This window comes from Gorilla gorilla, chromosome 18, assembly GCF_029281585.2.
Source record: "Gorilla gorilla gorilla isolate KB3781 chromosome 18, NHGRI_mGorGor1-v2.1_pri, whole genome shotgun sequence".
Taxonomy (NCBI): Eukaryota; Metazoa; Chordata; class Mammalia; order Primates; family Hominidae; genus Gorilla; species Gorilla gorilla.
Window position 1 is genome coordinate 118315813 of NC_073242.2, and position 27300 is coordinate 118343112.

At 50.0% G+C, this 27300-nt stretch overlaps 1 protein-coding gene across 20 annotated transcripts in view; it reads right to left on the reverse strand.

The window, feature by feature from the left end:
• KLHDC4 (kelch domain containing 4) overlaps window positions 1–27300 on the reverse strand; it is a 64252-nt gene that overhangs the window by 24387 nt on the left and 12565 nt on the right. For 16 of the 20 annotated variants that reach the window (XR_010131627.1, XR_010131625.1, XR_010131623.1 and 13 more), the window contains 3 exons: window positions 22313–22449; window positions 5690–5782; window positions 1901–2060 (listed from right to left, as the gene is read on the reverse strand). Coding sequence is in view for 13 of the 20 variants with exons in the window: in XM_004058114.5 (XP_004058162.5) it covers window positions 1901–2060; window positions 5690–5782; window positions 22313–22449 (390 nt within the window). In the remaining 7 variants the exon portion in view is untranslated. The remainder of the gene's footprint in view (window positions 1–1900; window positions 2061–5689; window positions 5783–22312; window positions 22450–27300) is intronic. The other 4 variants (XM_055364465.2, XM_055364466.2, XM_063700381.1 and 1 more) reach the window with 1 other exon arrangement.

Here is a 27300-nt window from a genome sequence, read left to right on the forward strand (position 1 = left end):
ACAAGCTCATGAAAAGCACTCAACACCAGCAGTCATCAGAAAAATGAGAATTAAAACCACGAGGTACCACACATCCACCAGAGTAGCTAAAAACAGAAAGACTGACGCCATTGGGGCTGGTACGAACAGGGAGCGACTGGAACTCCCCAACATTTCCAGCACAAGTGGAACCGGCCACTGCTTTGGGAAGAGAGCTGACCGTTCCTTATTAAATAACACCCACACGCACACCCACACCCACCACAGGGCCCAGCAGTTCCACTCCAGATATCTATTTACCCAAGAGAAACCAACACATGTAGCCACTCAAAAGATTCGTATGGACATGCTCATAGCAGCTTTAGTCACAGCTGCTTCCAAAGGCTGTGTCTTCTGAAGAATGGAAACCACGAAAAACAGAACCACAAACTGTGGGATAGTCATATCACGGAACACTTCAGCACGAAGCAGCAATGAACAAAAACATGCAGCACATGGGTCTGAAAAGCCGAGGTAAAGAAGACTGGCCCAAATCCCACATCTGGGTGCCTGTGTTTAGCAGAAGCTCCAGGACAGGCAGATGTATTACGGTGGGAAAATCAGAGCAGTGTTACCTCTGGGCGGAGGGGAGGGCGGGCAGCGGTGCCGAGTGGGAAGGGCACGGCAGGATCAGGGTGTGGGTCACATGGTGCGTGCACTTGTAAAAATATGTCCCCTCACTGTGGGTAAATGACGCATAAGAAATTACCACCGACTATAGGCGCCCGTCACCACACCTGGCTAATTTTTTGTATTTTTAGAAGAGACGGGGTTTCACAGTGTTAGCCAGGATGGTCTCAATCTCTTGACCTCGTGAGCCACCCGCCTCAGCCTCCCAAAGTGCTGGGATTACAGGCGTGAGCCAGCGCGCCCGGCCTAAGTATAGCAAAATCTTAATAGCAGGATCTAGGAGGAGTATACAGGTGTTCCCCGTAAAATTCTTTCAAAAGTTAGCTGTGGTTAAAAATTTTCAAAATACAAAGGATTTTTTAAAACCCTACAGTGAGATACTACTTCGTACCTCTCAGATTCACAGAAATGTAAAGGTTGGCAGAGTGTGAAACGGGAGTGAAGCAACAGGAACACTTGAGTGCCGAGGACAGAGCCTGTGCCAGCCGCCTCTGTGGAGCACACACCCCACGAGCAGCAGGCACATGTGAGGAGCACACATTCCACGAGCAGCAGGCCCCAGTACGTGTGAGGAACACATATTCCACGAGCAGATGCCAGTACACGTGCAGAGCACACGCCCCACGAGCAGGAGGCTCCGGGGTGGGCGCAAGAACATTCCTGTCAGCACTATTCTCAGGTTACCAAAGAAACAAGCCCGTTAACAGGAGCGAGGAGAATTTCATTCCACAGAGAATACTACACAGTACTGAGCGTCCATGGTGCAGGAAGGAGACCCTCAGAACACAGAATCGCTCACACTGCACTGCTGACAGGGGTGTGGAGAACAGAACAGGGCCCTAACACGGCACCAAGTTCACAGAGGAGCCGACTAACACTATCTCTATTTCTAATTCAATACAAAGAACTGTTTATATTCAACCAATGAGTAATCCCATGTGAAAGTTTCAATGTTCATGAAACTGAAGAGACCACAGACAGCAGCACCTGTTTTCCCAACCCCGCAACTCACCCATCTCCCCACGCCGCGCCTCGCCCGTCTCCCCACCCCGCGCCTCGCCCGTCTCCCCACGCCGGGCCTCGCCTGTCTCCCCACCCTGTGCCTTGCCCGTTTCCCCACGCCGCGCCTCGCCCGTCTCCCCACGCCGCGCCTCGCCCGTCTCCCCACGCCGCGCCTTGCCCGTCTCCCCACCCGGCGCCTTGCCTGTTTCCCCGTCCCACGCCTTGCCTGTTTCCCCACCCCCTGCCTTACCTGTTTCGAGTAGCCCCCATAGACGACGATGCCGCCCTGGGGAGTGACGGACATCTGGCAGCCTGATCTGGGTGTGGGCCCCGTCCCTGACGGGGACAGCTTGCTCCATGTGAAGGTGTCCAGATTAAAGGCATACACGTCGTTATAGTAGATGTAATCCCTGGTTAGAAGGAACACCAGCTGTCAGGGTCCGTAACACTGGGAAAAGCCCTGACATTAAAAACTGAACTGATTTAAATTAAAGGTAAATTTCCTACTGTTTGGGGAAAAACTCAAACCATTTTTCTCCTCTGCTCTTACACCAACACAACAATCAACACAGAAACGTGGGCGCTTTCCCTGCAACGAGCCAGAGACGCCAGTCAGGTCTCCTCAAACTCAATCTTGGCGCAATCTACCTGGAGACAGGGCAACATTTTTACCAAGTCACCTGTTTAATTCAAGTTTGAATTTATATGAAAGGACCACGAGCACGTGTGAGTTTGCATTTGAAAAGCGGAAATAATGCTGGCCCACAGAGGCAGAGGAATTTAATCTGAAAGCCATACTGCGTTTTCTTACACAGTTAACACAATCAGAGACAATTCCATTAGGTTATTAGGTGTGCAACCGTAAGGGCAGCAGTGAATGGCGCCTCCAAAGGGATGATCAGAACGGAGGTGTGAGCAGCCTGGCAGCAAGGGCGGTAAGGCCCCACAGTGGACTGGAGGGGTGAGCGAGGGGACTGGGCACTCCAGGGAAACTGAAGACCACAGAAGCCGATCCTCTGTGCCCGAAATCACAGTGCGGCAAGGAGGCCCCGCAGCCTTGCCCTGCTCAGTGCCTGCCGGACCGAGCACGCAGACTGGGCTGAACAGGGAAGTGGCAGCTTTGCTGAAGGCATGGGGAGACTCGGAGGCGCACCCAGAACGTCCTGTCCTAATGTGGAACTTTGACAGAATAATTGTGAAAGGGTAAGGGGCTGCTCTCCAGCTACTCAAAAAGGAGAGCCAAACTGATTTTTTAACGAAAGAAAGCATGGAAGAGCAAGCAGCTCTAGCCCAAGTCTCAAGTGCCCGGTTTTCCCGTTTGTTCCTGTTTTGTGTGAAGCAGGAAGTCACAGGGCGTTTACCCAGCATCAGCTGCCACATCTGGTCTTAAGATAAACAAGCTGGGCACAGTGGCTCACACCTGCAATCCCAGCACTTTGCGAGTCTGAGGCAGGTAGATCACTTGAGGCCAGGAGTTCAAAAACAGCCTGGACAATATGGTGAAACCTTGTCTCTACTAAAAATACAAAAAATTAGCCAAGCATGGGGGCGGGTGCCTATAATCCCAGCTACTCAGGAGGCTGAGGCACGAGAATAGTTTGAACCTAGGAGGTGGAGGCTGCAGTGAGCTAAGATCACACCACTGCACTCCAGCCTGGGCGACCGAGTGAGATTCTGTCTCAAAAAAAGAAAAGATAACCTGACCTTGCTGACTGCAACTCAGACTGACCACAGCCTTCGCAGGACGATGGCTCTTAATATAGATAGAATCTGAGGAATGTGGAAATGTGGAAGCGTGTAATCTTTAAAAGACTGCTACAGACCACTGTTTTTTTCAAATTTCACGTCGCAGATGTTTAGTACAAAGATTCTACTTTGCACGTAAGATAAATACAGAATATTTTCTCTACAAATGCAGAATAGAATTTAAGGAAAACTCAAAGTTGGTATTTAAATAATTTTAAACAAGGTAACAACAGCTTTGAAAAAAGTTCTGATTTTAAAATGGTTGCAAGTTAAAACAAACATGAAGCATGATTTGATTTATAACATGTAAGTTCAAAGGAGGAAGGGGCTGTACAATCTCACTGTCCTACACATAGTAGGTAATGAATGAATGCTCTGACAAACTTATGTGTGCATTCTGACAATTATTTGTTTTAAAATAAATTTTAAGAATGAACATAAGGCTAGGCGCGGGGGCTCACGCCTATAATCACAGCACTTTGGGAGGCCAAGGCATGTGGATCATGAGGTCAGGAGTTCGAGACCAGCCTGGCCAACATAGTGAAACCCCGTCTCTACCAAAAATACAAAAATTAGCTGGGCATGCGGCTCACTTCAACATCTGCCTCCCCAGTTCAAGCGATTCTCTTGTCTCAGCCTCCCGAGTGCCTGGGATTAAATGTGTGCACCACCACACCTGGCTAATTTTTTGTATTTTTTAGTAGAGATGAGTTTTTGCCATGTTGGCCGGGCTGGTCTCAAACTTCTGGCCTCAAGTGATCCAACCACCTCAGCCTCCCAAAGTGCTGGGATTACACATGTGAGCCACTGTACCCAGCCTTAAATGCTTTTTAGTTTGAATTACATTTTTAAATCTTTCCCCCTTGAAAAGTATTTAAGAATTTGGATCCCTTTTCCCCCTGAAATCACAAAATTAATGAGAATATATCAGTGAAGAAAATCTGAAACCTGGCTGGGCGTGGTGGCTCACACCTGTAATCCCAGCACTTTGGGAGGCTGTACAGACTTATCACGATGGATCAAGAATCACGAGAGGGTGCAACTGGACTCACCATGTGACAAAGGTGTGAGTGGCACCTTCACATCAATCAATTGCCATGCTGGTTCCTGAGGGACCAGTAGAAAAAGAGGGCTTCAAATGAGGCCCCGGAGATACAGACAGCCACTGTCTCCGACACCACAAGGCCAGCAGAAAGCCTTCAAAGATGGCCTTCACCAGGGTTGCAGAGTCTGCGACACTTCACTCAGAACACTACTGTGCTTACGACAGAAACAGGGATAACCAGCTCCGCCGTGTCTTGCTTTTCCGGACTGAACTAAGTAAGCTCAAGAAGATATGTGAGCAGATAACAGGCCGAAAACAATGAGAGAGCCCGCAGCTCACCCTGGGCAGCCATGCCAGCTGCACAAAGACCCACGTGACATCAAAAGAGAACCGCAGGCCTCTTCCGGCATCGCTGTGGAGAGTGCGCTATCACTGCTCTCCAGGACCGGAGTTTTTTGAAGTGATTACAGACCCGTGGCTCTCAAAGTGAAGTCCCCTGGCCAGCAACGTCAACATCACCTGGGAGCTTGTTAAAATGCAGATTCTTGGGCCTCACTCCAGGCCTCTGAGTCAGAGCTGCGACCAGCACTCTAACCAGCCCTCCAGGGTATTCTGAACCAGGCTAAGGTTTGAGAATCCCATTTTATTTATTTATTTATTTATTTTTTCAAATAAAGTCTCACTTTGTCACCCAGGCTGGAGTTCAGCGGCACGATCTCAACTCACTGCAACCTCCATCTCCTGGGTTCAAGCAATTCTCCTGCCTCAGCCTCCTGAGTAGCTGGGATTACAGGCACCTGCCACCACGCCGGGCCAATTTTTGTATTTTTAGTAGAGACAGGGTTTCACTACATTGGCCAGGCTGGTTCCAAACTCTTGAGCTCAAGTGATCCACCCGCCTCAGCCTCCCAAAGTGCTGGGATTATAGGCGTGAGGCACCATGCCCAGCCAAAACCCCATTTTAGATAGAACTAGCCACATCATTTGCAGGACCTGGTGTAAAATTAAAATGTGGGGTCCCTTGTTCAACAATGGTTAAGAATTTCAATAGGAAAACAGCATGAAGCCAGTGTGAGGCCCGGTGTGAGGCCCTTTGGAGGGCAAGGCCCTGTGTGGCTGCCCAAAGCCCATGAAGCTGGATTTGGGAGGATGGGTGCGTCTTTCTTGTGTTTTCAGAAAGCTCTTCCTATAAAAAGCCCACTCCTTAATGCTTCAGGAGAGAAAGATTTTTCCGTTCTTGGTACCAACCGTGTACTTTCATGGAAGCCACCAAAAAGGATCAATTGTCTCTTCCAGGCCACCATCCGATGTCCACTCCGACCCGAAGGACCGCCTGTTGATCTAAAATGAAACAAACAAAAAGACACTATCAACCTGCTTAATTTCTGGTTGCTCTAAAGACGACAACAACAAACAAAACCAAATTTTTACACTGATTTCTGTTTTGTGAGCACTTATTGCTCACAAATTAAATACCATTTAATCTGATCCACGAGCTACCAAAACCATCCTGCTAAGAGCCCAGCTAGCTAAGCTCAAACCTCAAGAATAAAACAGGAGAACATCTCCAAGACCTTGGACTGCATAAAGATTTCCTAGATAGAACATTATACACTGGACTCCGCCAACATAAAAAACTTAAAAAATACACCATTAGAAAATAAAAAGACAAGCAACAGACTGAGAGAAATATCTTGAAACACATGACTGACAAATGACTTGCATCCAGAATATATACAGAATTCTTTTTTTTTTTTTTTTTTTTTTTTTGAGATGGAGTCTCCCTCTGTCTCCCAGGCTGGAGTTCAGTGGCCAGATCTCGGCTCACTGCAACCTTTGCCTCCGAAGTTCAAGCGGTTCTCCTGCCTCAGCCTCCTGAGTAGCTGGAATTACAAGCGTGCACCACCACACCCGGCTGATTTTTTGTATTTCTAGTAGAGACGGGGTTTCACCATGTTGGCCAGGCTGGTCTCGAACTCCTGACCTCAAGTGATCTGCCCGACTCAGCCTCCCAAAGTGCTGAGATTACAGGCATGAGCCACTGTGCCCGGCCCAGAATTCTATCTTAATAGTAAGATAAATGACCCAATAAAAATATAGGCAAAAGATTTGATCAGAAAGTTCGTAAGATAGAAAAATGCGGGAAAAAAAGAGGGAAAATGGCCAATGAAAAAAGGAGAAGATGCCCAACATCACGAGTGGTCAGGGAAACATACGCCAAGTCCACAGTGACCTCCTACCCCACATGGCTGGGCACCCGAGATCAAGACAACATCAAGTGCTGGCGAGGACACGGGGCTGCTGGAGCCATGGCACCGGTGAAAACATAACACAGTGAAACAATGGTGAAACATAAACTTAGCGCACAGCTTACCAATCTGACATAAGACATGGACTCAAGAGAAAGGAAAACACCAGTCCACACAGACGGACATGCACAGGTTTATACACGCTCTTGTGTCACCACCAGCAGCCAAGCTGTCCCTCAGTGGGTGAATGAACAGCATGTGGTGCTCCCCACATGGGGGAGGACTTCTCAGAAACAAAAAGGAATCGTTTACTGATGCACACAGCAATGCGAATGAATCTTACAAACATCTCGCTGAAGGAAGGCAGGTTCTGCTGGACTCCATGCACACGAGCATCTTAAAGGTGAGATCCGTCTTCGGCCCAGGATGGCTGCTCAGGGCAGGAGCTGGGAGGGGACCAACTACAGCTCTCTGGGGTGACAAGAAGGGCCTACATCTTGTCTGTGGTGCTAATTACGTAAGTGTGCATATTTCTTTTTTTTTTTTTTTTTTGAGACAGACTTTCATTCTTGCCCAGGCTGGAGTGCAATGGCGCAATCTCGGCTCACTGCAACCTCCGCTTCCAGGGTTCAAGCGAATCTCCTGTCTCAGCCTCCCAAGTAGCTGCGATTACAGGTGCCTGCCACCACGACCAGCTAATTTTTGTATTTTTAGTAGAGATGGGGTTTCATCATATTGGTCAGGCTGGTCTCGAACTCCTGACCTCAGGTGATCTGCCTGCCTCGGCCTCCCAAAGTGCTGGGATTACAGGCATGAGCCACCGCGTCCGGTCGGGTGTGTATATTTCTTAAAACTCATCTAAGTGTACACCTAAAAGGCATGCATTTTATTGAATTTTATTGTAATTATGTCTCAATAAAACATATAAAAATACATGGCAATAAAAAAATACAAAAAGCAAATTTAAAACCTTAAAAATACACACAAATAATAAAAACAAAACTATAATCAACCTCCCAAGTAATCAAAGAATTTCAAATAAAGCAGAGATACCATTTTATTCTATCAACTTGACAAAGATGTTTAAGAATTAGATTCTTTAAAATACTGCATGTCACGGGAGAATGCTCGAAAAACAGCAGGTGAAAAGGCAGGTCCAAAGCAAATCCTATCCCAGCTTCTATAGGTGAAAAGGTAGGTGCAAAGCAAATCCTATCCCAGCTTCTACAGGTGAAAAGGCAGGTGCAAAGCAAATCCTATTCCAGCTTCTACAGGTGAAAAGGCAGGTGCAAAGCAAATCCTAACCCAGCTTCTACATGGGGGGTTCTCAGTGGTTTTCTTGTCTTAATCATTTCCTGCATCTCCCAGCAGTCCTCCAGTGAGCAGGGGTGACTTTCACAACCAGAGAGAGAAGCAACAAAACAGAGAGGGGTGGGGAGGAGGCGCTGGGGCAGCAGGTGCTCAGAAAGCTCGCAGAGGTGCTTACGCTGGCCACAGATGTGCAGGGCGCCCAGGCACAGAGGAGGCGGGGCACACAGGAATGGCTTTGGGCTGCAACATCAGGCTGAACAGGGTGCGTGTGCTGGGACTACCCAGGAAATCTCCTAGAGCCGCAGGCACCAGGGCAGGGCCTTAAGGAGGGTTGCTGGGCACAGTCACTGCAGCCACTCCCTGGGATCCTCACTGATGACCTGCCTCGCCTCCTACTTAGGAACCCACTCCCTGGGATCCTCACTGATGACCTGCCTCGCCTCCTACTTAGGAATCCACTCCCTGGGATCCTCCGTGGCTTTCACACCCACTGTCTGCCTGGCCCTCCCACCTCTCCACACAGGTCACAGCAACTCTGGGCTGCAAAGGATGGTTACAGCTTCAATCACGCAAGTCAGTGCCTATTTAGATAATGCATTCTTCCTCCATTTATTTTTTGTGCATGTTACACAGCTGTCCCCAAAACCCACTTACAGGGTTTTATGTAAAAGCCCAGAAATGGGCAGGTACCCTAAAAAACACAAGAGGGCCGGGCGCGGTGGCTCACGCCTGTCATCCCAGCACTTTGGGAGGCCAAGGTGGGCGGATCACGAGGTCAGGAGTTCACGACCAGCCTCACCAACATGGTGAAACCCTGTCTATACTAAAAATACAGTAATCAGCTTGGCGTCATGGAGGCACCTGTAATGCCAGCTACTCAGGAGGCTGAGGCAGAAGAATTGCTTGAACCCAGGAGGTGGGAGCTGCAGTGAGCCGAGACTGCGCCACTGCACTCCAGTCTGGGCGATAGAGCAAGACTCCGTCTCAAGAAGAAAAAGAAAAAAAAAAAAACATCAAGATATGGAATCTCAAACGTAAAAGGAAGCTTGAGTGATCTAATCCAAGTTTATTGAAGTTCAGAGATAATTCACCACATCATCAGGGTGACTGCCAGGAGTCTTCGCTTGCTCCAAGCTGGAGCAAATTCGGTTCTCACTGCTCAAACGCGGGATCCCACAAGCTTCATTCCTCTAGCACCCTCCATCGTATCAGCACCCCTTTCAATGTATCACTGAAAATGACAACCACACCCCTCCACGGAATGTCAACCAGAAGCAATCAGTTCCTTTTTCTAGACACCAATTCTATTAATCCAACCCGGAGTTGGCATGAGCCTTTGGGGTGGCCTCCTCACATACTGATACCCAGCAGGATCTCAGCTCACTAAGTTTCTTTGGAGTCCTGCAAGCTGGCCTCACTTCACAGTTCCACAGACTCCACAGCAGCTCCATCCCCTCCGGGCTGGGCACCGCAGGGGACAGCACCATCCAGCGGACACACTACGCATGAGAGTCAACTGAGAAGAAAACCCCACACATGCGGAGCAAGAAAAGAACGCCCCTCCCCCTCCTGACGAATTTCCTGACGCCCCTCCCCCTCCTGGCAAATTTCCCGATGCCCCTCCCCCTCCTGAGGAATTGCCCGACGCCCCTCCCCCTCCTGACGAATTTCCTGATGGATTACTTTATAAGAACAATCTGAGGATCAGACCTTCATTCAAAACCAAACCAGTGCTGAAACCCCGTCTCTACTAACAATACAAAAAAATTAGCCAGGCATGGTGGCGGGCGCCTGTAGTCCCAGCTACTAGGGAGGCTGAGGCAGGAGAATGGTGTGAACCCGGGAGGCGGAGCTTGCAGTGAGCAGAGATCGCACCAGTGCACTCCAGCCTGGGCAACACAGCGAGACTCCGTCTCAAAAAAAAAAAAAAGAAAAAAAAACTAAACCAGTGTGTCTGCATCCAAGTCCGCTTCAAAAAATGACAGAGGAGAACCGAACGCTGCCACTGCCGTCCCCAACCAGCGAGGGAACACAGGCCTGGGGCCTGCCGCAGCCCCATAGATGGGGCGCCCCCCGCTACCCTAAGTGCGCTGGGGCGGGGCCTCCTTTCACTGCCTGCATGGGAACCCCACCAGAGTCTCATCCTCTGGCTGACACAACGGACTCAATTAACTTTTTGTGGCAGTAGCCAAATATCACTGTGTTTTCTACCTAAAAAGGGAAAATTTTCTATAAAAGATTCCACGTCCCTCTTTAGAAAAATAAAGCTACTTTAAAAAGCCCATTTATATTTGAAACCCCAACAGGCTTTTCAAAACTGCTGTCATTCCTAAATATGAAGTCTTAAAAAATCCACATGTCCTCCTCAGCCAGAGGCCTATGGACAGCACAAAATACAGGGGAATGTCGTGGTGGCGGCTGCCTCGAGGCTCAGCAGCTGCGTGCAGGATGGAGCTTCAAGCGGGGCGAGCTGCCAGGCAGTGTCACCACCAGGCCCCTCGACTGGGCTGCTGTGGTGACATTTACAGAAAACTCTACATGCTTAGGGTACAGTCAGAATTAAACACTCTGTATGCAAACGCTTCTCTGAGTTAAGCATTCTGCATGCAAACGCTTCTCTGAGTGACTTTACAGTCTACACCTTACCAAATTATACAACATACAGTCACGCACTGCTTAATGACAGAGACGGGTTCTGGGAAACAACACATCATTAGGCGACCTTGTCATTGTGCTATCCGAGTGCACGCACACACTTCTGGAAGGCACAGCCTGCCATATGCCTGCACTGTCAGCAGAGCCCACTGCTTCTAGGCTACAAACCTGGACAGCACAGTACTGTCCCAGACACCCTAAGCCACTGTAACACAATGGCAAGTAGATGTCTCAACACACAAAAGGGAAGTAAAAACACAGTCTGATCATCTTAGGGGACCACCACTGTATGTATGGTCCGTCGTGGACAGAAACATCGTGAGGCAGCCCGACAGCAGGACCACTGCTGCACCGGCGGCCTAGAGACATCTGCTGAGCAAAGGAGCAATTCCTGCCGGATCCCTGAGAGTCTGGGTCACAGAGGCTGAGGAAACTCAGTCTAGTGGCTCATCCTCAGACTAGAGAGCCCCTGTCTTTCAAGAGGGGTTACAGCGCAGCCAGGGAAAGCCGTGTGCATGCACCTCCTCTTCCACTTCAAACACATGCCTTGGAAACTTCGCCCTGCTTTTCCGAGTATCAAGTCCATCAAATAACAAATGATAGTGTAAAGACAGGGCACTTAATCACATTGTGTGGCATGATTAGTAGCCGTCCCCAGAATTCAGGCAACTTATAAACCACACCCTTGTCTCATCTTAATGATTACTACTCAGAGAAAAACCACCATTTGTGTTTATTCTATGCCAGGCACAGTCCTTTTATGTGCATTTATCCTCACAGCAAACTCGTGGTGCAGATATTACCTGTATTCTCATTTTACAGACAAGAAAATCGGCCGGGCGCGGTGGCTCACACCTGTAATCCCAGTACTCTGGGAGGCCGAGGTGGGTGCATCACCTGAGGTCAGGAGGTCGAGACCAGCCTGGCCAACATGGTAAAAACCCTGCCTCTTATTAAAAACATAAAATTAGCCAGGCATGGTGGTAGGCAGCTGTAATCCCAGCTACTTGGGAGGCTGAGGCAGGAGAATTGCTTGAACCCAGGAGGCAGAGGCTGCAGTGAGTCGAGATGGTGCCACTGTACTCCAGCCTGGGCGACAAAAAAAAAAAAAAAAAAACAGATAAGAAAACCAAGACTTACAAGTCAGGATACCCAGGAAAGCAGTCAGTGGCACAGCCAGAACTTGAACCAAGGTGTTCTGGCTGTCAACACTGATTAAGACACTAAATGACATCACATGAAGTTACAGGCCTCAGCACCGAAATAAACCTATGGCTCAAAAACCACTTACCCTAGGCCAGGGGCGGTGGCTCACGCCTGTAATCCCAGCACTTTGGGAGGCCAAAGCAGCCAGATCACTTGAATTCAGGAGTTCAAGACCAGCCTGGCCAACATGGTGAAACCCCGACTCTCCTAAAAATACAAAAATTAGCCGAACGTGGTGGTGCGCACCTGTAATCCCAGCTACCTGGAAAGCTGAGGCAAGAGAATCACTTGAACTCAGGAGGCGGAGGTTGCAGTGAGCCGAGATCACACCACCGCACTCCAGATCACCTTCCCGGTTTCTCTACAAATCAGTCTTTTTTTTTTTGAGACACTCTCACTCTGTCACCCAGGCTGGAGTGCAATGGCACGATCTCAGCTCACTGCTACCTCCACCTCCCGGGTTCAAGCAATTATTCCACCTAAGTCTCCCGAGTAGCTGGAATTACAGGTGCCCACCATCACGCCTGGCTAATATTTTTCAGTATTTTTGTAGAGATGGCGTTTCACCATGTTGGTCAAGATGGTCTTGAACTCCTGACCTCAGGTGATCCGCCTGCCTCGGCCTCCCAAAGTGCTGGGATTATAGGTGTGAACCACTGCGCCCAGCCCAGTCTCTCTAAGTACATGTGGGTCCCACCTCCGTCCTATCACAGATACCATCATCCGTCAGCAAACTGCACAACGGGGAATCCATACACACCCCGGTCTTCCAGCAGGGCAGGTTCTGCCTTCATGAGCTACTGCTGTTTGCTGTCGATAGAACCCAGGTTACTGTGGAGTCAGAGAGCTTCAGACCATGTAACCCAACCCACCACCCAGAGGGCAGAGCAGGGCGTGTCCATTCCTATGGTGACCTGTAACACCTGAGACTCTCAGAGGCCAGTCACTGTTAGCTAACTCGTTGCCGTCCTTCACTACAGAATCGTAAAATAATGGAATCATCCTGCCAAGGAACCTTCTCCAGGAAATTGACTTTCACTCAGATGCAGCTTTAGCTGAGGACCAAATGATGAGCCCTTCCTCACATCAGGAGAAAACAGTGCGTATGCCTGCGCACACACGGACGCGCACGCACACAAACACACATCTGTATCTTCATCCAACCGAACAGTACCGATCATCTCCCAAGTGCTCCGAGGCAAAAATGTACGCACTGTCCGTGAACGTTCACAGCAACACTGCAATAGCAGAAAAGTGGAAACAACCCAAGTGCCCAACAGAAAACCAAAACGTGGTCCATCCACACACCAGCACGTCATCCATCCACACACGAGCACCTCATCCATCCACACACGAACACCTCATCAATCCACACGCCAGCATCTCATCCACACACCAGCACCTCATCTGGCCACGGGAGTGAAGTGCTGATACTCCCAACAGCAGGACACGTACTGACAGCAACACGCGGAAAGAAGACACGTCCTGACAGCACCACGCAGAAAGAAGAGCCCGTCACAGAGGCCACGTGTTTTGATTCCGCTTTTATGAAATACCCAGAAGAGGCAGATCCACAGACACAGACAGCAGGGACCGGGGATGGTGGGGTGACTGCTAAAAAGATGGTTTTTCTTTTTGGGGAATGAAAATGCACTAACTTTAGATCATGGTGTTGGTTGCGCAATTCTGTGAATATGCTAAAGACCACTGAATGACACATTTTAAAGGGTGGTTTGATGGTATATGAATCACATCTCAGAGAAAGCTGTTATGAAACACCTATCGGGTGGGGTCCCAAAGTGGCCTGGCCTCCATCTGTGGTGTGTGACTCACAGATCATCCCTCAGACAGCACTGGCCCAGAAACCAATGGAGGGAGATGAATCTTCCCCAACCCCCTGCACCTTCTCCAGGGGACAGGAAGAGAAGGTGGCAAGTGCCTTGAGAAACGCTGGCTGTGATGTGTGCCAGGCCCACCTAACCAAACTCTGAATCTTCAAAGCCAGCAAGCTCAGCGGGTAGGGCAGGCCCACCGTGACTGAGGAGGGAAATGAGAGAGCTCCAGTGATCCCACCCGACATGTGTGCATCCTGAGGGGACCACCGGCTCCGCTCTGCTCCCTATCCCAGAGGCCCAGGGCTGAGCAGCACAACGGGAGACTGACAGGTTGTGGGGGTTGGGAGAGGGGAAACCCTACTTTGGGGGTTCCCAGGAGCAGCCGCCTCCCCTCCTGCTCCAGAACCTAATGCTGGGAGGATCCAGGCTGGACTGGGCAACAGGGCCTCTCTCCCTCCCAGCCCAGCGGAGGGTGGCTCCCACCTTCCTGGGAGCTGCCTGCACCCCCAGCTGTGACCCATCTCCACCAGGACCACCTTCATCAAAGGAAAATGCTCTGCAAACACCAGATGCTGGTGTTTTTAGTGTTTCACAGTTTCCAGTCACTCTTGCCAATAACCGCAGACAGACTTTCAGTCACCAGCATCTGTTTACATGCGAGGGAAAAGGGGAGTCTTACAACCCCCTCCTCTTCCCAGCCCTTCCCACGCCCTCCATAATTAACACCACTGCCCTGAGCGCAGCTCCTGCTGTTGCATCTAACTCCCTTCAAACTCACATGAGCGCACACACATTTAAAACAAACACACAGAAACAAAAATAAGAAACAGTACGGAGATCTATGCTGCAAAGTCGCAACGGGGCAGCTTTGCAGGCAACTCCCACTCAAGCAAGAGACTGAAGAGATCTCAAAAGAGCTGCTAGCGCTGGCCACACGCAGCCCTCCAACGAGGCACGGATGCTCCCGCACCTGAGTTTTGGTCTTGACGTCAGCATTGCCATTTCCCCCCTCATTTCCAAACCATTATGACGTCAAGTATATGTGTCTGTTGCTAGAATGGAGAAGATGAGAGACTGTTACAAAGTATCCACATGATGTCCTGTCTGTTGCTAGAATGGAGAAGACAATGAGAGACTGTTACAAAGTATCCACTTGTCATCCAATGTGCTACAAAAACACCCACCAGCCAACCAACCAACTCACAGCAGAAGGCAGCCAGCCGGTGCTGGCCTGGACAGAGGCCCAGGCGCCTTGCTGCTTGCCAGTTGGAGGTCCATGGCCTGTTAGGAATCAGGTTGCACAGCAGGAGGTGAGGGGGCCAGCAGGCATCAAAGGCTGAGCCCCACCTCCTGTCAAACCAGCAGCAGCATTAGACTCTCACAGGAGTGAGAACCCTGTTGTGAGCTGCACACACCATAGATCCAGGTTGTGAAATCTAGGTTGTGAGCTCCTTAGGAGAATCTAATGCCTGATGATCTGAGGTGGAACAGTTTCATCCTGAAACCGTCACCCCTCCCCACCAGCGGTGGAAAAATTGTCTTCCATGAAACCAGTCCCTGGTGCCGAAAAGGTTGGGGACCATTACTATACATTAACCCAACTCAAATAAGATTATCAGCATCCCAAAATATGCATCGCTGTTAAAAATGACCAGATAACAGGAGGGACTCTATTCTGCCTTCCTACAAGAAAACCCTTAAAAGCCAAGGAAGATACTGACTACTCCAGATACTGAATCCAGACTCCCTGCGCCTCTACCAATATTTAATTCCCGCCAACTTCACACCCTCGGCTGAAAAACCAACTCCCCCACAGAAGTAAAAAATATTCACAAAAAACGAATGCGCAGTGCAGGGCTGCGTCATGGTAGCAACGTCTATTCCGTTTCCTGATGAGCTCTTCCTGGACTTCTCAAAAGACATAAGCCCACCCCACGGGGATTCCCACGTGCTCTGCACGAGGCCTGCCACAGCAATCTTCCCCAGAAAGGGCAAAAACCGTCTTTGTTGTGGCTGAATCTCCTGACCTTTCCTTTTAGATCAATTTTTAAAAAAATGACAGAGGAAAAACAGCCAGAGTAGTCCTCTCTCAGCAGCGGCCACACAGTGTGTGAACCCCCAAGCCCAATTACGGGCAGCAGCAGCACTGCACCAGGATGCCACACACCGCAGCCCAGCCCATGAAATCAACAGGCCGCCTGCGCCCTTCAGTCCCCTGTACCATCCCCAGCTACACTAGCCCATGACGATCTGGCCACATAGCACTCAGAGCCTGACCTGCCAAACCACCATTAAGAGAATGCTTTCATTCTGCAATCATTAGTAACTTACAAAAGCAAAACCTACACTACTTTCATTATTAAGGATCTAAGAGGTATTTTACATGAATATTCTTACTTCTTTTAAGCAGCAACTAAAAAACTTCACATCAGTTGAACAGTATTCAAAATAAGCATGCCTTCCACCAGTCACAGAGGCAGATGGATCAGATCATAGCTGGACCCCGTCTATGGTCCACAGCTGTCAGGATAGGGATCGTGGAGAGGGTACAAGGAGAGGTTAGGGTAAAACACAGATTCCTCAACCACACATCAACCTGCTCTGAATGGGACTGATGTCCGGAGTGGGAGGGCAGGAAGGAGCAGTCTCCTGGGGCTCCCTAGGGGCTACGTAGAGTACAAAGACTTGAGAACCACTACTCAAGATCCTCTTCTCTGCCAGCGGACAGCTCTGCTGGCCACTGTGCCAGGAAAACCCCCAACTGTTCTCAATCAAAACACGGCCCCTCCAGACGAGTTGCCCTAACGCCTTCCTATCAGGGCAGGGAAGACTCATTCTGCAAGGCACCGCAGCTGTAGTCCAGTGTCTGCCACAGCTATGAAGTGACGATGAGCACGGAGAACACTTGAGGAAAACTGTGAAACAGGAGCACCTGCACAGGGATCGCGCCAAGAGTCAGCCCTCCACATGCCAGCACTGGCACTAACTGGAGGCTTTTGAGAGAATCATTAGACATGAGGTCAAAGACTTTATAAATCTGTATGCCTTGCATTCTGATGTTTTGTTAAGTCACAGGGCCTCACTTGTGGCCCAGGTTGCAGTACAGTGATGCAATCACAGCTCACTGCCACCTTGAACTCCTGAGCTCAAGTGATCCTCCCACCCCAGCCTCACAAGTAGCTGGGATTACACACACACCAGCACACCTAGCTAACTTCTTTAGAGATGGGGTCTTACTATATTGTCCAGGCTGGTCTCAAACTCCCGGGCTCAAGTGATGCTCCCACCTCCCTTTCCTAAAGTGCTGGGATTACAGGCATGAGCCACTGCACCCAGCCTGGACTCTACAATTCTACTTCAGGCCATTTTAAACTTGACTGAACATTAAAAAAAATAAACCTGGCCGGGCGCGGTGGCTCACGCCTGTAATCCCAGCACTTTGGGAGGCCGAGGTGGGTGGATCACGAGGGTCAGGAGATCAAGACCATCCTGGCTAACACAGTGAAACCCTGTCTCTACTAAAAATACAAAAAATTAGCCGGGCGTGGTGGCGGGCGCCTGTAATCCCAGCTACTCGGGAGGCTGAGGCAAGATAATGGCGTGAACCCAGGAGGCGGAGCTTGCAGTGAGCCGAGATCAAACCACTGCACTCCAGCCTGGGAGACAGAGCGCGACTCCGTCTCAAAAAAAATAAAAATAAAAGTAAATAAATAAATAAATAAACCTAACTTCCCAGGGTGTTTAGAGGTCAGGATCTGACACTCTTACCACCATAGCCCAGGTTTAAATTCTTAAATAAATAAAAAAACCAAATGGAGATACACGATGCTCCCAAGGGGGAGGACTGAGGGGTATGATGGTGTCACTGCCTAAATGCGATTTATCAGCAAACGCAATCCAGTCAAAATCCTTCTGGACTTTTAAAATTAGAATTTGAGGGCCAGGCGTGGTGGCTCATGCCTGTAATCCCAGCAATTTGGGAGGCCGAGGGGGGAGGATCACTTGAGGTCAGGAGTTCAAGACCAGCCTGGCCAACACGGTGAAACCCTGTCTCTACTAAAAATACAAAAATTAAGGCCGGGTACAGTGGCTCATGCCTGTAATCCCAGCACTTTGTGAGACCAAGGTGGGGGGATCACCTGAGGTCAGGCGTTCAAGATCAGCCTGACCAACATGAAGAAACCCCATCTCTACTAAAAGTACAAAATTAGCCGGGCATGGTGGCAGGCATCTGTAATCCCTGCTACTCAGGAAGCTGAGGCAGCAGAATTGCTTGAACCTCTGAGGTGGAGGTTGCAGTGAGCCGAGATCCCGCCACTGCACTCCAGCCTGGGCAACGAGAATGAGACTCCCTCTCCAAAAAAAAAAAAATTAGCCAGGCATGATGGCAGACACCTGTAATCCCAGCTACTGGGGACACTGAGGCACAAGAATGGCTTGAACCAGCAAGGTGGAGGCTGTAGTGAACCAAGATTGCGCCACTGCACTCCAGCCTGGGCAACAGAGCTAGACTGTCTCAGCAAAAAAAAAAAAAATAGAATTTGAAAAACCGATGGTAAAGCTCATGAAAACAAAATACATGAAAAAAGCAAAGACTTTAAGTAAATGAGAAAAATCCTCCAACCTATCAAAATATACCATAAAGCTACAGTATATTAAAATGGCATTAAAAATGATACCAAGAAAAGATCAATGAATCAGAAAAAACCTCAGAAATGATACAGACCTTCTCCCTTCTACTGTGCACGTACAGTGTGCACGCACCAGGTTCTCCGGATCACTGCGTCAGCACACACACTTGCAAGTGCACACACACGAGCACACACATGCTCACACGCATGCACAGTCACACACATGCATACACAAACAGGCATACAGAGGCACATGCACTCACATATGCTCACACGTGCACACACGCAATCATCTGCACACACGCGCAGGTGCACACACGTGTACACATGCAGGCTTTTTTCCAAGTATATGTTGTTCTGCATCCTGTTTTTTGTATATATTTTTCTACGAAGTAAGAGGAAGCATTTCTTTAAGGTATAATCCTTAAACTTGGGGGTCAGGGGACACGCACATTTAAAATTCCAATGAACAGGTACCACCCACTGAGCGGTGGGGGCATGTTCTCTCCACCCTCACCCTACACCCATATTGCCCAGCACTGCTCTCACAGCACCCGCCCTGGGGCCGGCCATAGGGTGCCCTCTGCTCCGCCTTCTGCTCTTGCAGCACCTGCCCCGGGGCCACCTCCCAGTGCCTCTGCCCAGCCCATACTGCCCAGCACTGCTCTCGCAGCACCCGCCCCAGGGCCTGCCCTGTGGTGCCTCTGCCCCGCCTTCTGCTCTGCTGCAGAGGGCACCACCTCCCGGAACGTGAGCTCCGCCTGATGCTGCAGGTACCTTCTCCCCACCAGTCATCATTTTTAACTTTCCCTGTGGCATCATCTTCCACACAAAGACCTTCCTGTTTCATATGGGCAAATCCATCCACCTCTTCTGGTTTCTGCTGAATGTCTTGCTCAGAAAACCTTAGCTAAGATGTGCTTGGAGCTGGTACACAACAGACTGCAGTCAACTGTCACCGCAAGAGAAGCATTCACTGGCATTGAAGGTCTTCAAGACGACATTGGGGCAGGGTGGGAGAGGGCAGGCTGAGGCCATGGGGACAGTCAAGGCGCCTGGTATTTATGAGGGCAAGGGCTCAGCACCCCGAGCTGACTACAAGGTGGGAGAGAATGCAGAAAGGGACACGGACATCAGCTGTCAAACAACATCTCCTGCAGACCATTTGTTACCGCTGTGCATCTCGCCAGGGTCTCAACAACTGAATAAGGCTCAACATTAGGCATCTCCCAATCACAAATACATTAAGCAGCAGTAACCGAATCCTGCTGAGCAGTAGAAATACAGAAATTAAGCAGCTCAGCCTGGCACAGTGGCTCACACCTATAATCCCAGCTACTCAGGAGGCTGAAGTTGGAGAATCTCTTGAGGCCAAGAGTTCAAGACCAACCTGGGCAACAAAACAAGACTCCATCTCTAAAAAAAGAAAAAAAGAATTTAATTAGCCCGGCATGGTGGTGCACGCCTGTAATCCTGGCTACTAGGGGGGCTGAGGCAGGAAGACCACTTGAGCCCAGGAGTTTGAGGCTGCAGTAAGGTGTGATCACACCACTGTATTCCAGCCTGGGCAACAGAGTAAGACTTTTGTCTCTTGAAGAAGGAAGAAAGAAAAGAAGGAGAAAGAGAGAGAGAGAAAACAGACAGAGAGGAAAAAAAGACAAGACCAGAAAGAGAGAAACAGAGCGAGCGATAAAGAGAGAAAGAGACAGAGAGAGAAAGAGAGTGAGAGAAAGATTAAGGGCACACCCTCAATTTCCTGACCTCCAAATCCGTACTCAGAACAGGCTGCATCTCCTTATCAGACGCACACTCCACACGACCTTCCAGGACCAAGGGCAACCTGCGGAACCACACCCTGGCTTCCAAGGCAAACGTCTCAAAGCAATGCTCCACGAGGTATCTCTGTTCATCCCCTGCACCGGTCTCCCTTGCTAATGGTTACTTAGGCCAAGGAGAACCAGAAATCATCACCAGAGACAGATGCCTCCACAAAGGGTGATTCTGGCAAAAAGAAGAGAGTGAAGCACATAATGACCCTGTTCCTGCCCCACCACTCCCTCTAGAGACTGGAACTGGGGGCCAAGAATCGCAACTACATTGTATGTTTGCAGGATCACTATAAAAAAAAGTCTAATGGCTTCTACAATATACCTTTAAAACAAGTCTCCCATTTTAATTACCATTAGCAAGCATTCGAGGAATGAGGTGTCTGTTTATCAGACAATCCAGACCCAGGGAGCTGCCATGGATGTCCCGCGTATGACCGAGCCTGCAGTGTGGGATGCAGCTGGAGCTGCACATGAGGTAGGGGCTGCCACCTGCAGCTGCCAGCCCAAGACAGAGGCCAGGGCCACTCCCAAAGTGACCAGGTACCCACAGTGCATCCCTATTCCCTTGGAACAGATACCCATGATCCGAGTGACAGAACCAGCAAAGCCTGAAGGCACGAGAGAGCCCTCATGTCACAGACAGCTCAGAGTCACCACAGAGGCACCCACAGAAGCACCGCAGCCAACACCAGCCTGGCGGGACCTGCTGGATTGGGTGCTGGGTTAGACGCATTCTATCACAGAGACTTGACTCTCCTCACCTGTCAATTATGAACAAGAGATACCAAAGCTGATAAAATGCTATCAAAAAATCAATCGATTTGCCAAAGATAAACAAGCAAATCAGTAACAAGCAGGCTCCAAAAGGAATAAAGCAAAAGGACAACTGCGTGCTGAGTGGAAATACGTGAGCTTCAAGATATACACAAAGAAATCCATCTTTCGCATGAAAGTAATTTCCCAATTGCTGTGCCTACTAAAATTACGAACCTTTCTCAAAGCAAGCATGAGAAAAGGGACGGAAAAGCCTGGGAACACAGTAACCCACCCCACACCACAGCACCTTCCAGGTCCCACTGTAAGGCTATGGTCATGTCCTCCTCCAGCAGGCGGGCCCAGGGCAGGGAATCTGCCTGCACCCTCCCACCCACAGCAGACTCTTCATTTGACTGGTTAACATGCCCGGCCTAGAGCCAGGCAGAGCAGTGCAGCCAGCGAACAGGACTCAACACCCTGACAAGGCTCACTGCAATAAAGCTGGGGACCAAACTCCAGAAAACACCCCAAAGTGGCTCATTGTGACATAACCAAGCCCGGGCTCCAGGGAGCACCGCTGCCCTCCGGCTGAAGCCCCGGGATGTGAAGGCCTGCGTGCGGCGGCCTCTCTCCCAGAAGCAAGGGCACTTCCGCTCTGCTGCTTTAATGGCAGAGAGATGGTGTGCGTAATGGTGGGTCATGGCTGCAGCAATCGAGCCAGGCCACACATAGAAGGACACTAACAACTCTACTTCAGTCTGTCATTCGACTAGATTTCTTCTCTTAAATAATGTATATGCAAACATGCCATCTGGCTCTCTACACGGAGAGACAGACATGCAGCTCTTGACTAATGGGAGACACCCGTGCGTGGTAAACACGCATCAGAAACCCCATCAGCAACAGTCCCGACAGAGGTGGAAATCAAGAGGCTGAGCGGGGTTCACTGAAGAGAAATGTCAACATCCTTGCTGTCTCATACCAGCTGCACGGTTTCTACACCAACTCAACACAGAAAGAACGTGCCTTTTAGTCAATGACACATCGCTATGGGGCCCCCCTTCCAGCAAGCTGGGCACCCAGACATGCCTCCAATGGTGTAAACAGAAGGCCACAGGAGAAGAGCTGCAACACAGGCAGCGAGAGGCTGGTGGCCAACAACAAGAGGAACCTGGAGAACAACACCAGGCAGCTGGCACCCCCCACACCCGGCCCAGGCTTCTGTATGAAGGGTCCAGAGAATATGTGGTCTCCCAGGACCCAGCGAGGCTGGGATCCAGGACTGTGACCCAAGTTCCTCTGAACCCTGGTATTCTGAGGTCTGCTCTGAGCACTCGGGCTCAGCACACAAGCAAAGAAGAGCCATGCCCGGAGCTCAGCTTCTCATCTGGCTTCTTACTTGACTTGTTCCCAGGTCTTGGTGGCCAAATGCAGGACCCAGAGATCCTTGTAGTGGTAGAACTGCTCTCCGTTGGGAGAGGCAAACTCCCCTCCAAAGACCCACAGCTGTCCGCCACCTTGAGGCACCACCACCGCCTATGAAAAGAAAGGTGACAGGTCAGGGCACAGCCACACAGCAGAAGGGCCAGTGTCATGGGTGACCGGCAGTGGTGAGCGCTTCAGTACTATCTCGGCTGCCCCGCAACATGACCAGCCCCACACTCAGCCACTGTCCTCTCCCGCCTCTAAGGGGAGGATTCCAGACAAACACCCTCGTAGAAAAGCATGTCCTCAGTCAAGGGTCTAATAAACCTTCATGTATCCCTAGGTCGCAAAATAAACATCCATTTAAATGTAGACAATGCCATATCCCATTAAAGTGGACACAGCTAGTTACTTCAAACATTAACAACGGTGTGGTGCAACCTAGCAGTGTTTTCCTTTTATTAATATCTACAATAAAGTTGTCTGCCTGCTCTCGTTAATCCCTTTCCTTGCTATTATGTGCCAACTAAATTAGCCTCAGAAGTACAATGTGCACGTAAAAGAAAGTGTTTATGGGCCAGGCACGGTGGCTCACACCTGTAATCCCAGCACTTTGGGAGGCTGAGGTGGACAGATCACGAGGTCAAGAAATAGAGACCATCCTGGCCAACATGGTGAAACCCCATCTCTACTAAAAATACAAAAATTAGCCAGGCATGGTGGAATGCACCTGTAGTCCCGGCTGCTTGGGAGGCTAAGGCAGAAGAATCGCTTGAACCCGGGAGGCGGAGGGTGCAGTGAGCCAAGACTGTGCCACTGTACTCCAGCCTGGACGACAGAGCGAGACGCCATCTCAAAAAAAAAAAAAAAAAAAGAAAGTATTTATGTTTTTTCCTTTTAGAGACCAGGTCTTGCTCTATTGCCCAGGCTGGAGTGCAGTGGCGCCATCATCACTCACTGCAGCCTCGACCTCATGGTTTCAAGTGACCCTCCCACTTCAGCCTCCTGAGTAGCTGGGACGACAGGCATGTGACATCATGCCCAGCTGTTTCATTTTTTGTAGTAATGGCGTCTATGTTGTCCAGGCTGGTCTCAAACTCCTGGCTTTAGTCAATTCTCCCGCCTCGGCCTCCCAAAGCACACTGGGATTACACACACGAGCCACCACACCCAGCCTTACGTGACATTATGAATGATTTACGAATGATTAATAAAGACTTCAGCACCACAGTAAAGGGGAAGGAGCGCAGCGGGAGTGATGCCCTCTGGGCCACACACAGCAAAGCACTCCAGCAGCAGGGGATGCCGAGGAGAGAGCACACCACCAATCAAAAACGACGGCATCCCTGACGGGTCATCAGACACCACCGGCTACTCCACCTGAGGCTCTCCGTGGCCCATTCCCTCTCAGGGCCCCCAAGAACTGCGGGAGGCAGAGTCTTTAGGGGACGGCACACATCCACCTGTGGAAAGAGCTGCTTGGCCAGACTGCTGGGCTACAAGCAATGGCAGAGACCACCAAGCTCCACGGGATCTTTCCTCCAAACCTGCAAATTAAGCAGCAGCTCGGGTCCAGGATGAGAAAAGCACGCTCCTAGGCAGTCTGTGTTAGCAACCACGCTGGAGGGGACCCTCAGTGCTGCATTTCCACAGGTGAGAGCCGCCCACCCTGCCCAGGGTCACGCAGCCCAGCTTCGCCTGACTGTAACGCACCTGGTGGCATAATTAAGAGAGAAAAAGGGACCTGAGCAACCTGGCAGCAGGTGAAGCCCCATTTCCCAGCACAGCCATGGTCATTGCAGAGTTGGATCTTTCATAAAAGCCTGTTGTTTTATTTCCTCTCGTTTCAAGGTAAGAGTGAGGATCTAGCAGGACGAAGAATGGTTCCACACAGGGCGCAGAGAGGGCTGGTAAATGAGAGTGCCAACCCGTCTAAGGTCAAGTGCGCCTCGGGTGGGGCAGACAGTGGTCCTCAGCAGGCTCCCTCCCGGCACCGCTGAGTCGGTGTTCTGCCCGCCCGCACTTAGAAATGGCCACAGTGCCGCCCCTCTGCACCAATGCGGTTCCTTCCTGGGCCAGACAGCGGGTGCAGGTGGTAGCAGCACACAGGGGGTGGCGTGTCCCTCTCCACCCCACCCACTTCCAGTTGTTCTTTGCATCTGTCATCTCAGCACAGATGACTCACCTGTAAAGGGACAGGCCAGGTTTCCTATCATTCTAAAAGCCCAGTACTTCCATAGGGAGAAACTGACCAATTTACACCTTTACAGCAGACTTGATGACTGGCTCAAGGCCGAAACCTAACAAATGTTTTGTGTCTAGAGGAAGTTAGGTGGCACAACCATGCCACACAGTAAATAGAGTTTTAAAGTATCATCTCCGGAAGACTATTCAATGCCACAGAATAATCCTACAATAATACATCAACGGTAAAAAACACTATAGAAAGAACACATACATGCACGCTCCAGTTAGGGTGAAATAGATGCATAGAAATATGAACTGCCTGGGCATGGTGGCTCACGCCTCTAATTCCAGTGCTTTGGGAGGCCGAGGGAGGTAGATCATGAGGTCAGGAGTTTGAGACCAGCCTGACCAACATGGTGAAACCTTGTCTGTACTAAAAATATAAAAATTAGCCGGACGTGGTGGCACGCACCTGTAATCCCAGCTACTTGGGAGGCTGAGGCAGGAGAATCGCTTGTGCCTGGGAGGCAGAAGTTGCAGTGAGCTGAGGTCGCACCACTGCACTCCAGCCCAGGCAACAGAGTGAGACTTCATCTCAAAAAAAAAAAAAAAATGAACTTTATGTGCAGAGAAAACATGCAGAAAATACAAATTCAGTTTAGGGAGAATAGACAATGGACTTGCCTTTTAATTCTTTTCATTTCTTTCAGAATGAATATTTACACCTTACATAATCCGTCCCTAAAGCCACTCCTGGCCAGGTGCAGTGGCTCATGCCTGTAACCCCAACACTGTGGGAGGCTCATGTGGGAGGATTGCTTGAGCCCAGTACTTTGACACCAGCCTTCACAACAAGCAAGACCCTATTTCTAAAATATAAAAAATAATGCCACTCTTAAAAAATGAAGTCGGCTGGGCACAGTGGTTCACGCCTGTAATCCCAGCACTTTGGGAGGCCGAAGCGGGCGGATCACGATGCCAGGAGATTAAGACCATCCTGGCTAACATGGTGAAACCCTATTTCTACTAAAAATATTTAAAAAATTACCCAGGCACGGTGGCAGGTGCCTGTAGTCCCAGCTACTCGGGAAGCTGAGGCAGGAGAATGGCATGAACCCAGGAGGCGGAGGTTGCAGTGAGCCGAGATCGCGCCACTGCACTCCAGCCTGGGCAACAGAGCGAGACTTTGTCTCAAAAAAATAAAAAATAAAAGAAGTCAAACGGCCAGGCACAGTGGCTCACGCCTGTAATCCCAGCTCTCAGGGAAGCAGAGGCAGGAGGATCGTTTGAGCCCAGGAGTTAAACACCTGCCTAGGCAATATAGTGAGACCCGTTCTCCACAAAAAAGAAAAAAAAAAAAAGACCAAAAAGAAAAAAATGAAGTCAAACTCCAGGCAAAAGAGTGTAATCCACAATCCGATCCACAGCACTGTTTTTTTCTGTGTTCTTTTTTTTTTTGGAGACGGAGTCTCGCTCTGTCACCAGGCTGGAGTGCAGTGGCGTGATCTTGGCTCACTGCAACCTCCAACTCCTCTGGTTCAAGCGATTCTCCTGCCTCAGCCTCCTGAGTAGCTGGGATTACAGGCACGCGCCACGATGCCCAGGTAATTTTTGTAGTTTTAGTAGAGACGGGGTTTCACCATGTTGGCCAGGATGATCTCAATCTCCTGACCTTGTGATTCGCCCATCCCAGCCTCCCAAAGTGCTGGGATTACAGGCGTGAGCCACCATGCCCAGCCCACAGCACTGTTTTAACATCCTTTCCTCCATCTTAGTTACAATCCCAGGCCCGACCCAGTCCGACCCAGAGGACCACACAAAGGCAGGCTGATCAGCAGTCTAAGAACTTCGTATAGCCTACGCCCCAAAGATAATGAACACCAGGGAAAAAAATAAATATGACTCAAGGGAAGATTAAAACTACGGAGACCCACAGATAAAACTTCTACTCCTGCCCACGATGGAGCAACCTGTACCACATTAGCTCTGCACCATCAACAAGGAAAAAACCAGACGAAATCTAGGAAGCAACAACCTCCAGACAACAGGAAGCAGGAAGTGCAGGACTGCGAACCTGAGAGCCAGGAAACACGCCACGCAGCCCTGACCCATGACTCCAGCCCCTGCAGGCAGCTTCTTCCCTGGTGCAGGGACACAGGGCAGGTGGTCTTGCGTAGCTGAGGAGACAAGGACTGGAGTTCAGCGACACAGAGGCAGCTAAAAGTGGCAGGGCAGAGCATTGGAGAGAGGAAGCTATGGGAGAAAGAGCCCTGGAAATCTGCACGGGGGCGTCCCCTGGAGTCTCTGTACACTAAGCTGCACCCTGGGAGGGTGAGACCAAGGAACCACCACTGTCAAGACAAAATCATCTTCTGATGCTGAGAACTATCGGAGCTTACACAGGGCTTGGAAACAGGCAAGTTCCAACCAGACGAGGTGAAAAGATGTCACTGACCACACAGGTCATTCACTAGAGACTGCAGAAAGGCCACCACTGAGGGCTAACCCAGCCCTAGAGAGAGCGTCAAAAGATCAAGATGATCTGCAAGGAACTGAATCACCTCAGGACAAAATGCAACACTGTTTGATAGGTGAAAAAATCCAGACACTCAGGCTGGGAGCAGTGGCTCACGCCTGTAATCTCAGCACTTTGGGAGGCCGAGATGGGTGGATCACTTGAGGTTAGGAGTTCGAGACCAGCCTGGCCAACACGGTGAAACCCTGTCTCTACTGAAAATACAAAAAATTAGCTAGGCGTGGTGGCACATGCCTATA